The sequence below is a fragment of the Oncorhynchus masou genome, chromosome 12, assembly GCF_036934945.1.
Source record: "Oncorhynchus masou masou isolate Uvic2021 chromosome 12, UVic_Omas_1.1, whole genome shotgun sequence".
NCBI lineage: Eukaryota > Metazoa > Chordata > Actinopteri > Salmoniformes > Salmonidae > Oncorhynchus > Oncorhynchus masou.
The window spans coordinates 40,542,320-40,556,656 of NC_088223.1; the positions used below are offsets into that span (position 1 = coordinate 40,542,320).

The 14,337-nt window shown below is 43.6% G+C and overlaps 1 protein-coding gene across 1 annotated transcript in view; it reads left to right on the plus strand.

The window, feature by feature from the left end:
• LOC135550087 (protein PRRC2A-like) overlaps positions 1-14,337 on the plus strand; it is a 51,979-nt gene that overhangs the window by 2,093 nt on the left and 35,549 nt on the right. The window contains 3 exon segments of the mRNA XM_064980560.1: positions 1,226-1,377; positions 13,652-13,829; positions 14,163-14,259. Coding sequence (XP_064836632.1) covers positions 1,263-1,377; positions 13,652-13,829; positions 14,163-14,259 — 390 coding nt within the window. The 5' untranslated portion in view covers positions 1,226-1,262.

The following is a 14,337-nucleotide window of genomic DNA, read 5'->3' on the forward strand; positions in this document are numbered from 1 at the left end:
AATTGCAACATGTAAGGTGTTGGTCCCATGTTTTAATGAGGTAAAATAAAATACCCCAGAAATGTTACATCTCTCTCAAATTGTGTGCGCGAAGTTGTTTACATCCATGTTAGTGAGTATTTCTTCTTTGCCAATATAATTAATCCACCTGACAGGTGTGGCATATCAAGAAACTGATTAAACGGTATGATCTTAACCCAGGGACACCTTGTGCTGGGGACAATAAAAGGCCTCTCAAAAATGTGCAGTTTTGTGACACAACACAATGCCACAGATGTCTCAAGTTTTGAGGGAGCATGCAATTGGCATGCTGACTGCAGGAATGTCCACCAGAGCTGTTGCCAAATAATTTGTTAATTTCTGTACCATAAATTGTCTCAACATCATTTTAGATAATTTTGTATTATGTCCAACCAGCCTCACAACTGCAGACCACGTGTATTCACGCCAGCCCTGGACCCCCACATCTGTCTACTTCACCTGCGGGATCATCTGAGAAGTGGGTGGGGGGGGGTGCTGAGGAATATTTCTGTCTGTAATAAAGCCATTTTGTGTGGAACAAAAAAATATTCTGATAGGCTGGGCCTGGCTTCCCAGTGGGTGGGCCTATGCCCCCCCTTGCCCACCCATGGCTGCGCCTCATGAAAAATCTGTAGATTAAGGCCTAATTTATTTATTTCAATTGACTGATTTCTTTCTATGAACCTAGTAAAATCTTTGGAAGTTTTGAGTGTTGCGTATATATTTTTGTTCAGTATACATACACACAACACCTCTAGCTGTCACCAAATCTTTGAATTGGATAGATGTCAACCCAGTGGATTGTATTGGTGAGCAGTAAAATTGGCTCAACCCTGGTGTTGCCATGGAGGCTACCCCTCTCAAGGCAAGCCTAGTAGAACTGAACATAATTTATAATGCATCACCATGGCAACTGTGCCGTGGATTGTATTATTCTCTCGGTACAGTATTTCCTGTGTTGACGTGTTTATGGCAATGTACACGCTCTGCTCACACACACAGGTCTCTGTAATGCTACTGACCTGTCCTGAGCACAGTCTTCTCCCTCTCTGTCCACACTACAAACTTTGTCACGCACACACTGCAAACCAAAGACTGGATATCTGGACGTGTTTTGTTTAGATACCTGCGTGAACTCAACACCACATTTACCTTCACATACAGTGCTGCATCAAATGTCTCCATTTCTTTCTCTCTCTCCCAGTCTCAGGGCTCACCATACTCAATGAGCGGACAGCGCAATGTCAGAGCGCTCTGGGCAAACTGCAAAGGGGAAGGATGGCAAATCCAAGTATGCGTCTCTCAACCTGTTTGATACCTACAAAGGAAAGAGCCTTGAAGCACAAAAGCCTGTTGGTGAGTATTCTCGTTTCCGTTGTCCAAGTTTTCTGTGTGTGGATAGTGTAAAGCCTCCCTTTTTAAAATTCTAAAAATGTCAGGTGTTGATGGGGGGTGTCCCGATCGGACCGTCGTGTTCTGATCATAGTTTGATTGTTCTTGTTGATACAAGTTATAATATTATGCACTAATTTTGTCAACATAAGATCTATGGGCCGACTTGGTTGTGGATGCACACCTAGTCCACTTTTTTTTAGCACGTTGCATCAAATACATCCTTCACAATAATTGGAGTTATTGTGTCCCCATTACATATGAATGCCTACATTATTTTTTCCCCCTTTGATCACTTAAACTCGGTTATTGATTTAAAAGAAAACAGATTCTTGAGACGTGTGGCATTGTGTTGTGTGACAACTGCACATTTAAGAGTGGCATTTTATTGTCCCCAGCACACCCGTGTAATGATCATGCTGTTTAACCCTAAGGTCGATGTCCACGCCCCCTCTGAAATCAAACTTTCCTCCACATCCGCCTATGAAAAATTGTATGGCAGTAAATATGGAGACAGTTTAGTGCCAAAAAATAAGGGGTTAAATACATCAACAACAAAAAAAAGTTTCCTGATCTCTCGTATGACAGACACTTTAAAACAAACTTCCTTTTGATTTGTTTTGGGACTTTTGTGATCTGTTGTTCCATGTAGTGAATCTGTTGTTCACTTGATTTGTGTGGGCTAATAGCAGGTGGGCCCCAAAAAATATTTTGTCAAATAATTGTTATATGTATTTTTTTAATACTTCAACGGGTCTTAAAATTCTAAATCAAATAGCAAAATGATCCTTGGTATGACCTTGAAACAATTCCATATAGAGTGCATTCAGACCCCATTACTTTTTTCATATTTTGTTACCTTCCAGCCTTATTCTAAAATGGATTAGATAGTTTTTCCCCCCCTCGTGAATCTACACACAATACCCTATAATGCAAAAGCAAAAACAGTTTCAGATTTCTTTTGCAACTAAAAAATAAATAAATTAACTTAAACATCACATTTACATAATTATTCATACCCTTTACCCAGTACTTTGTTGAAGCATCTTTGGCAGTGATTACAGCCTCAAGACTTCTTGGGTCTGATGCTGCAAGTCAGGTTGGGTGCAGATCATTGGTGCACAGCTATTTTCAGGTCTCTCTGATTGGGTTCAAGTCCGGGCTCTGGCTGGGCCACACAATGCCATTCAGAGACTTGTCACAAAGCCATCTCTTGGCTGTGTGCTTAGGGTCATTGTCCTGTTGGAAGGTGAACCTTCGTCCCCAGTCTAAGAACCTGCTCCAGAGCGCTCAGGACTTCATTAAGGATCTCTCTGTACTTTGCTCCATTCATCTTTCTCTCAACCCTGACTACTCTCCCAGTCCCTGCCGGTGATAAACATCGCCACAGCATGATGCAGCCACCACCATACTTCACCGTAGGGATGGTGCCATGTTTCCTCCAGACAGGATGCTTGGCATTCAGGCCAAAGAGTTCAATATTGGTTTCATCAGACAATAGAATCTTGTTTCTCATGTTCTGTTAGTCCTTTAGGTGCCTTTTTGGTAAACTCTAAGCTGGGTGTTATGTGCCTCTTACTGACGAGTGGGTCCGTCTGGCCATTCTACCATAAAGGCCTGATTGGTGGAGTGCTGCAGAGATGAGCGAACCTTCCAGAAGGACAACCATCTCCACAGAGGAACTCTGGCGCTCTGAGTGGGTTTTTGGTCACCTCCCTGACCAAGGCCCTTGTCCCCCAATTGCTCGGTTTGGCCAGGCGGCCAGCTTGAGGAAGATTCTTGGTGGTTCAAAACAAAATCCTTTATCGGAGCTCTACGGACTATTACTTAGACTTCATGGCTTGGTTTTTGCACTGACATGCACTGTCAGCTATGGGAACTTAGACAGGTGTGTGCCTTTCCAAATCATGTACAATCAATTGAATTTACCTCAGGTAAACCAATGAAGTTGTAGAAAAGTCTCAAGGATGATCAATGAAAATGTGATGCACCTGAGCTCAATGTTTTAGTCTCTTAGCAAAAGGTCTAAATACTTATGTAAGGTATTTCTGTTCAAAATTTTGTTATTTCAATAATAAAAAACTAACAGCCAGTTTTCGCTTCTTCATTACAAGGTATTGTGTGTAGATTGAGGAAAATGTTGTATTTAGTCAATTTTATAATACGGCTGAAATGTAACAAAATGTTGAAAAAGTCAAGGGGTTTGAATACTTATCGGATGCACTGTAGTTTCTTAGAACCTGTCTCCCGGCTTAGACGGGGCTTAGACTCTTATGGGTTAATCAGCTTCATGATATGCCACACCTGTCAGGTGGATGGATTATCTGGCAAAGGAGAAATGCTCACGAACAAGGATATAAACACATTTTTACACAGAATTTGAGAGAGCTTTTTGTGCTAATGAAAACGTAGGGGATTTTTTTCCCCTCAGCTCATGAAACATGGGACCAACCCTTTACATGTTGCGTTAATATTTTTGTTCGGTGTATGAGAAAATGACCCGTTCTATGCAGTGTTGTGTTAAGTTCTGGGACACTGTGAAGTCCACGGAGAACAAGAGCACCTCCTCCCAGCTGCCCACTGCACTGAGGCTCGGTAACACGGTCACCACCGATAAATCCATGATTATCGAAAACTTCAACAAGCATTTCTCAACGGCTGGCCTGGCTACTCCAACCTCGGCCAACAGCTCCCCCCCCCCGCAGCTACTCGCCCAAGCCTCTACAGGTTCTCCTTTACCCAAATCCAGATAGCAGATGTTCTGAAAAGCTGCAAAACCTGGACCCGTACAAGTCAGCTGGGATTGACAATCTGGACTCTCTATTTCTGAAACTCTCCGCCGCCATTGTCGCAACCCCTATTACCGGCCTGTTCAACCTCTCATATCGTCTGAGATCCCCAAGGATTGGAAAGCTGCCGCAGTCATCCCCCTCTTCGAAGGGGGAGACACCCTGGACCCAAACTGTTACAGACCTATATCCATCCTGCCCTGCCCATCTAAGGTCTTCGAAAGCCAAGTCAACAAACAGGTCACTGACCATCTCGAATCCCACCGTACCTTCTCCGCTGTGCAAACTGGTTCCCGAGCCGGTCACGGGTGCGCCTCAGCCACGCTCAAGGTACTAAACGATATCATAACCGCCATCGATAAAAGACAGTACTGTGCAGCTGTCTTCATCGACCTTGCCAAGGCATTTGACTCTGTCAATCACCATATTCTTATCGGCAGACTCAGTAGCCTCGGTTTTTCTGATGCAGCCTTGCCTGGTTCACCAACTACTTTGCAGACAGAGTTCAGTGTGTCAAATCGGAGGGCATGCTGTCCGGTCCTCTGGCAGTCTCTATGGGGTGCCACAGGGTTCAATTCTCGGGCCGACTCTTTTCTCTGTATATATCAATGATGTTGCTCTTGCTGCGGGCGATTCCCTGATCTACCTCTACGCAGACGACACCATTCTGTATACTTCCGGCCCGTCCTTGGACACTGTGCTATCTAACCTCCAAACGAGCTTCAATGCCATACAACACTCCTTCCGTGGCCTCCAGCTGCTCTTAAACGCTAGTAAAACAAAATGCATGCTTTTCAACCGTTGGCTGCCTGCACCCGCACGCCCGACTAGCATCACCACCCTGGATGGTTCCGACCTAGAATATGTGGACATCTATAAGTACCTAGGTGTCTGGCTAGACTGTAAACTCTCCTTCCAGACTCATATCAAACATCTCCAATCGAAAATCAAGTCTAGAGTCGGCTTTCTATTCCGCAACAAAGCCTCCTTCACTCACGCCACCAATCTTACCCTAGTAAAACTGACTATCCTACCGATCCTAGACTTCGGCGATGTCATCTACAACATAGCTTCCAACACTCAGCAAACTGGATGCAGTTTATCACAGTGCCATCCGTTTTGTTACTAAAGCACCTTATACCACCCACCACTGCGACCTGTATGCTCGAGTCGGCTGGCCCTCGCTACATATTCATCGCCAGACCCACTGGCTCCACGTCATCTACAAGTCCATGCTAGGTAAAGCTCCGCCTTATCTCAGTTCACTGGTCACGATGGCAACACCCATCCGTAGCACGCGCTCCAGCAGGTGTATCTTACTGATCATCCCTGAAGCCAACACCTCATTTGGCCGCCTTTTGTTCCAGTTCTCTGCTGCCTGTGACTGGAACAAATTGCAAAAATCGCTGAAGTTGGAGACTTTTATCTCCCTCACCAACTTCAAACATCTGCTATCTGAGCAGCTAACCGATCGCTGCAGCTGTACATAAGTCTATCGGTAAATAGCCCACCCAGTTTTACCTACCGCTTCCCCATACTGTTTATATTTATCTACTTTTCTGCTCTTTTGCACACCAACATCTCTACCTGTACATGACCATCCGATCATTTATCACTCCAGTGTTAATCTGCAAAATTGTAATTATTCGCCTACCTCATGCCTTTTGCACACAATGTATATAGACTCTCTTTTTCTTTTTTTCTCTACTGTGTTATTGACTTGTTAATTGTTTACGCCATGTGTAACTCTGTCGTCTGTTCACAGTGCTATGCTTTATCTTGGCCAGGTCGCAGTTGCAAATGAGAACTTGTTCTCAACTAGCTTACCTGGTTAAATAAAGGTAAAATAAAATAAATAAAATCTTCTTATGGCTTGAATCCCGCTAACGGGATCGATATGACAACAGCCAGTGAAAGTGCAGGGCGCCAAATTCAAACAACAGAAATCTCATAATTAAAATTCCTCGAACATACAAGTATTTTACACCATTTTAAAGATAAACTTGTTGTTAATCCCACCACAGTGTCCTATTCCAAAAAGGCTTTACAGCGAAAGCACACCAAACAATTATGTTAGGTCACCACCTAGTCACAGAAAACACAGCCTTTTTTCCAGCCAAAGAGAGGGGTCACAAAAAGCAGAAATAGAGAGAATTAATCACTAACCTTTGATCTTCATCAGATGACACTCATAGGACTTCATGTTACACAATACATGTATGTTTTGTTCGATGAAGTTCATATTTATATCCAAAAATCTCAGTTTACGTCGGCGCGTTATGGTCAGTAATTCCAAAACATCTGGTGATTTTGGAGAGAGCCACATCAATTTACAGAAATACTCATAATAAATATTAATACAATTATTTATTTTTACCCCCTTTCTCCCCAATTTCATGGTATCCAATTGTATAGTAGCTACTATCTTGTCTCAACACTACAACTCCCGTACGGGCTCGGGAGAGACGAAGTTTGAAAGTCATGCGTCCTCCGATACACAACCCAACCAAGCCGCACTGCTTCTTAACACAGCACCATCCAACCCGGAAGCCAGCCGCACCAATGTGTCGGAGGAAACACCGTGCACCTGGCAACCTTGGTTAGCGCACACTGCGCCCAGCCCGCTACAGGAGTCGCTGGTGCGCGATGAGACAAGGATTTCCCTACCGGCCAAACCCTCCCTAACCCGGGCGACGCTAGGCCAATTGTGCGTCGCCCCACGGACCTCCCGGTCGCGGCCGGTTACGACAGAGCCTGGGCGCGAACCCAGAGTCTCTGGTGGCACATCTGGCGCTGCAGTACAGCGCCCTTAACCACTGCGCGCCACCCGGGGGGCCACATAATAAACATTGATAAAAGATAAAACTATTATGCATGGAATTATAGATACTCTTCTCCTTAATGCAACTGCTGTCAGACTATTTTTAAACTTCACGGAAAAAGCACACCCTGAGTATAGCGCTCAGACAACAAAACAAGCCAAACCGATACCCGCCATGTTGTGTAGTCAACAGAAGTCAGAAATAGCATTGTAAATATTCACTTGCCTTTAATGATCTTCATCAGAATGCACTCCCAGGAATCCCAGTTCCATAATAAATGATAAAGTCCATCATTTATGTCCAAATACCTCCTTTTGTTAGCGTGTTTGGTAAACAAATCCAAACTCACGAGGCGTGTGCAAGTCCAGGCGAAAGTGTAGAAACATGTCAAACGATGTATAGAATCTATCTTTAGGATGTTTTTAACAAATTTTCACTAATGTTACAACCTGAAGAATTCCTTTGTCTTTAGAATTGCAATGGAACGCATTTCGCTCTCACGTGAGCGCGCGTGATCAGCTCATGCCACTCTGGCAGAGCCCTTACTCAAACAACTCTTATTCCCCCCTCCTTCACAGTAGAAGCCTCAAACAAGGTTCTAAAGACTGTTGCAATCTAGTGGAAGCCTTAGGAAGTGCAATATGACCCCATAGACACTGTGTATTCGATAGGCAATGACTTGTAGTTTTTTAAACCTCAGATTTCCCACTTCCGGGTTGGATTTATCTCTGGTTTTTGCCTGCCATATGAGTTCTGTTATACTCACAGACATCATTCAAACAGTTTTAGAAACGTTAGGGTGATTTCTATCAAAATCTACTAGCATAATATGCATATATTAGCAACTGCTGGGCACCTTATTCATCCAAGCTACTCAATACTGCCCCCAGCCATAAGAAGTTATCTAGTGAACAATGTTCAGTTCAATTCAATATATTTTGTATTGAGTAAAAGTGTGAATATCAGTGACCATTTCTTTGTGTAGCACATGCTCATAATGTTTAGAAAACGGGAACAAGCATAAGGGTATGCTATGCCACTGAATTTTTTCCTTTTGGTATAGCAATGCTACTCGGTATCGTGATACTTGGCCTGGTATTGGATCTTCAGTAACATGTTGATATTGTGACAACACTGTGTTGTGCTATTTTTGTGAAACCAAATGAGACACTTCGCCTATAGCTGTGTCCTCAGCTGGAATCTGCTGCCTTTCGCACTGAAACATACCAAGCATTTAGGGTGTCATACATGACTCTTACTGTCAGTGAAAGAGAGATCTCCAATACATGGTGACAAGCCATATTAGCTGTCATCTAGGCCCCTATAAAGAATATCAAGAATATCGATGGAATTGTTTTGGCTTGGTGCAGTCAATTGCGCTGATTGCAAAAAAACTGTCTCTAGAATGATTTCAGCATTTGATGAGTCTGAGGAAAAGTAAACTGAATTTTCACCTTTTCTTCACTGAAAAGTAACATTCTGGAGGAATGGGAAGGGATTGACAAGCCTTGTATGAACTGTGGTCGCTGGGCGCAGACCCCATGGTCGGGTGGTCTAGGCATATGCAAACTCAATTATAATGTAAAAAATGTTTTGTCACATTCACCGGTGCAGTGAAAGGTGGTGTTTTACATGATCAGCCATAGTAGTATGGCATACCTGGATAAAATGAGGGTTTTACGTGCCTTACGTGCCTTGCTCAAGAGCGCATTCACCTTGTCGTCTTGGATATTTGAACCAGTGACCTTTTGGTTACTGCCCACCGCTCTAACCACAACGCTACCTTTCACCTTACCAGGGCACTTAGAGCTGCCCGGTCAACTATCAGGGCAGAAAGTTGACGAATTGACTTGTTGGAAAGGTTGCGTCATATGATGGTGCCACTTTAAAAGTCACTGAGCTTTTCAGCAAGGCCATTTTACTGGCATTGTTTGTCTATGGAGATTGCATAGTTGTGTAAGATTTTATACACCGGTCAGCAATGGGTGTGGCTGAAATAGCCGAATCCACTAATTTGAAGGGGTCTCAACATACTTTTGTTTATACAGAGCATTCGAAACCTATTTAGATCCCTTCCCCTTTTTCACATTTTGTTACGTTACAACCTTATTCTAAAATAGAGTAAAAAACAACAACTCTTCAATCTACACACTACTCGATAATGATAAAGCGATAACAGGGTTTTAGAAATTTTCAAATGTATTTAAAATAAGAAAACAAATACCTTACTTGCATAAGAATTCAGACCTTTTGCTATGAGACTCAATTGAGCTCAGGTGCATCCTGTTTCCATTGATCATCCTTGAGATGTTTCTATAACTTGGAGTCCACCTGTGGTAAATTAATTGGACATGATTTGGAAAGGCACACACCTGTCTATATAAGGTCCCACTGTTGACAGTGCTTGTTAGAGCAAAAACCAGGCCATGGGGTTAAGGGAATTGTCCTTAGAGTTCTGAGACAGGATTGTGTCAAGGCACAGATCAAGGGAAGGGTACCAAAAAACATCTGAAGGATTGAAGGTCCCCAAGAACACAGTGGCATCCATCATTCTTAAATGGAAGAAGTTTGGAACCACCAAAGCTGTGTTGGAATACTCATACAAACATACTGTTTACTCCATACTTAATGAGTATATACTTATACTATGTACTATCATTTCATTTTAGTTTACTGTAAACGAGCAGTATCCTTTCAGTTGAGCGTACCAGCGCTTCGTCTGTCTACCGTAAGTTGATGCAGTTTCTATGCAACTTCTAGCTAGCTTGTTAGCATAACAAATTAATAGCTAGATATCTTACTATTTCGTGTGTGTTCGTAAATTCAATCTAGAGTACCAAAGTGCGCTCTGGGCGTTCATCAATTCAGAGCGTTTTGCTCACGGAGCGTTGAGTGTGCACACTGGACACTCTGGCCAAGGTGTAGTGAGGTCAGAACGCTCTGATCAACCCAGCGGCACCCAAGCTAACTTGCTAACAGATTCCAGGAAACAAATGAGAGAACTCACCCTAGCAGAGCTGGTTAGGCTGTTTTCATGTTATCCAGCGTGTTGGTGACTCTAATTGTGCTGCTGGTGTAACAGTATAACTTTAGACCGTCCCCTCGCCCATACCCGGGCGTGAACCAGGGACCCTCTGCACACATCAACAACAGTCACCCACGAAGCATCGTTACCCATCGCTCCACAAAAGCTGCGGCCCTTGCAGAGCAAGGGGAACCACTACTTCAAGGTCTCAGAGCAAGTGACGTTAACTAGCTAGCCATTTCACATCCGTTACACTGGCAGCAATTTAATGACATTTTTTTGCCGGCGTTTACTCACCGGCCATATTCAACGGGTGTTGTGCGTTCGTAAATTCATCAGTTATTCTGTGCTCTGGCACAGGTACACATCAGACGAGGGTGCTCTGAAGTCGGAGTATATAGCCAGAATTAACAATGTCAACTGAGAAACCACAATGACTTTACCACTTAGATAAGAATTACGTGAATAATCAAGTCAATAAATAGTTATATAGCATATGGTTAATATACTGGCAAGTTCAACAATCTATTAGTAGCCAACTAAGGCTAGCTAAATTACTGCTACATATTGCTGTAGCTAACAAATTGACAGACAATGTAACGTAACTTATTTGAAAAGTCATTACTTTATTACATTGCTCAACATATTTTCTTTTGTCATAATTAGTTAATTTAATTTGTATACACTCTTGTCGGACTTCGGCTGCATATTTTCCGCCATTTTCATCAAATCTGATAACCTTATGAAGTCATGACCATTTGCATTATTGGCTCTAAAAGCACAGGAATAGTGTCCAATGCTTATATACTTTGTGTATTTTGGCGAATTTAGTACGACGTCCGGGAACTTTTGGCATACTAACGATATCCATGCTATGACCAATAATCATACTCAATTTACGTCACAATAGTACAGTTAGTATGAGTATTCGAACACAGCCCAAGACCCTTCCAAGAGCTGACCGCCTGGGCCAAAATGAGCAATCGGGGGAGAAGGGCCTTGGTCAGGGAGGTGACCAAGAACCCGATGGCCACTTTGACAGAGCTCCCGAGTTCCTCTGTGGAGATGGGAGAACCTTCCAGATGGACTACCATCTCTGCAGCACTCCCACATTTAGGCCTTTATGGTAGAGTGGCCAGATGGAAGCCACTCCTCAGTAAAAGGCACATGACAGCCTACTTGGAGTTTTCCAAAATGCACCTAAAGACTCTTACACGGACCCAAACCGGCTGCGCTCATGCGCCATCGTGCATAAATGTATTTTGTCCCCCCACACCAAAAGCAATCACGACACGCAAGTTAAAATATCAAAACGAACGATAAACCAATTATATTAATTTGGGGACAGGTCGAAAAGCATTAAACATGTATGGCAATTTAGCTAGCTAGCTTGCACTTGCTAGCTAATTTGTCTTATTTAGCTAGCTTGCTGTTGCTAGTTAATTTGTCCTGGGGTATAAACATTGAGTTGTTATTTTACCTGAAATGCAAAAGGTCCTCTACACCGACAATTGATCCACACATAATATGGTCAACTGAATCGTTTCTAGTCATCACTCTTTCTTCCAGGCTTTTTCTTCTCTTGACTTTATAATGCGATTGGCAACTTTCATTACCACATTACCGCCACCCACCTCGTTCGTCTTTCAGTCACCCACGTGGGTACCTGCTTCTATAAACAAATGAGGAGATGCAGAGAGGCAGGAATTGCAGCGCAATCTGCATTAAAAATAGAACTGACTTCTATTTTAGCCCTTGGCAACGCAGGCGCTCGCGAGCTGTGTGGGTGCAATAATTGAATACCATAGACTTCTACGTTTATTTTGCAATGCAGGGCGAGCAGTGTAGTCACTGTCAGACCATGAGAACCAAGATTTTCTGGTTTGATGAAACCCGAGCTTGAACTCTTTGGCCTGAATGCCAAGCGTCACATCTGGAGGGAACATGGCACCAACCCTACGGTGAAGCATGGTGGTGGCAGCGTCATTCTGTGGGAATATTTTCCAGGGACTGGGAGACTAGTCAGGATCGAGGGAAAGATACACGGAGCAAAGTACCCAGAGATCCTTGATGAAAAACCTTCTCCATGGTGCTCAGGACCTCAGACTGGGCAAATGGTTCAGCCTCCAACAGGACAACGACCCTAAGTACACAGCCAAGACAACGCAGGAGTGGCTTTGGGACAAGTCTCTGAATGTCCTTGAGTGGCCCGGACTCGAACACGATCATACATGTCTGGAGAGAGCTGAAAATAGCTCTGCAGGGTAGGTCCCTATCCAACCTGACAGATCTTGAAAACTCCCCAAAAACAGATGTGCCAAGCTTGTAGCGTCTCGAGGCTATTAACACCGCCAAAGATGATTCAACCAAGATATAGGTAAAGGGTCTGACTACTACAATTTCTTTCTACTGTCCTCGAGCAAACAAAAACTAAAATCTTCTATGCAGTTGAAGGCAACTGCTACATTTTAGTGATGGGCACGATTATTCGAATATCCAAACATACGTTTGTGTATACTCTCCCAAGTAATAGACCACTATTATTTATGTGACATTGCTATATAGTCGACAAGGATGCACCATTACATTTGACATTTTCAATACAACTGTTTTATGACAGGTTTTGTGAATGCGCCCTATTAAAGACTCACTGGTAGCCTACATGTGTAGCTTATTGTCAACGTCGGTCAATCAAAGCAGCGCTACAGTCAGAGGCTCCATGTGTAGCAAGTGAAATGGGACATCTTTTTTATCAATGCAAAATGTAATTAAAGTTACAGAATTTAGTTTGCTAAGTGAGGAGTAGGCTAGTGTTTCATATGAATAGAGTTGTTATAGACATTGGACGGGTAGTGCCACAAAATATCCTCAATCATCCGGCTAACTTAGCTAGCTAGCATCTTTACAGCAGTTTGATGCAATCAAGACGAGCACTACCAGATGGTATGAGAGACATAACCTATTTTTAATTTTTATTTTACCTTTATTAAAACAGGCAAGTCAGTTGAGAACAAATTCTGTTCAGGGGCAGAACGACAGATTTGTACCTTGTCAGCTCGGGGGTTTGAACTTGCAGCCTTCCGGTTACTAGTCCACTAGGCTATCCTGCCGCCCCTGGCAGCAACAAGTTTGTCTACAAGTTTGTCATAAGTCTGTTTACTTTCTCTCTCCCTCCATGCCACAGGTATAGACTATCACACTCGCCTGCCCCTGCTCCTCTCTCGCCCCTCCCCCACATTCTGCTGAAATAAGAGGAGCGCCGCTCACCGGCTCTCTCAAGCCAGCGCGAGCAAGTCTATCTCCAAACAATGTCCCTTTGAAACATGACTATCCAGATATCCAGAAAAAAATATTGTGACATTATTTGAAGACCGAAATCATTTCAAATGCCGTCCCTATTAATTATAACCCAGCATATGTCAACTCGTGTTGTAAAGTAGTTCTTACGGCATCTCTATCGAATTCCTACATATTGTGTTGGCGATCACCACTGTCGTTCTCATGTCCCCCTCTCCCCTCCATTTGATTCTCAGTGGTCTCAAGTTACTGTGGTCTTTCTGCTAATGACCTCATCTCCCTCCTCTCTTCCTCCCCCTAATCAGTTCCCCCCCGCCATGGCCTTCAGTCTCTTGGTAAAGTTGCCTCTGCGCGGCGCATGCCACCCCCTGCCAGCCTGCCCAGTCTGAAGGCAGAGAACAAAGGCAACGATCCCAACGTCTCGCTCGTTCCAAAAGACGGCACAGGATGGGCAAGCAAGCAGGAACCAGCAGACCCAAAGAGGTGAGGAGGCCCCACTGACATGCTACCCATGAGGTGCTCTATAGATTTGAATATACTAAATCCTTGTCAGTGTTCGCTCTAATCTTCACTATGTTATCTGCAGTAAAAAAAAAGAAGACGATTTGACTAGCACATCTACTAGTGATTTGAATGCGCAGATGCTATCTTATCTCAAGAAATAGCAGCAATAATGCTGTGGAACATCACTAATAGGCCCCTACTAGCTCGGTAATTGTCGCAATTGTCTGTCTGACTGACTGGTGCATCTGACACTTATCACTTCTGGTGTTTCTCTCCTTTTTCTCTCTCTCTTCCTCTCTCCACATCTCTCAGTACCGATGTATTGTCAGCACCGCAGCTGGAGTCGCAGCAGCCTGTGGTTTCACAGACGCCTGCACCGACCCGCCCGAGAACCCCGCCAACTCCAGAGGTACACACCAATTCGATGCCAATGTAAACCGAAACACAACATGGTTCCATCCTGCCAATGGTGCTTAATGTTGTGCTT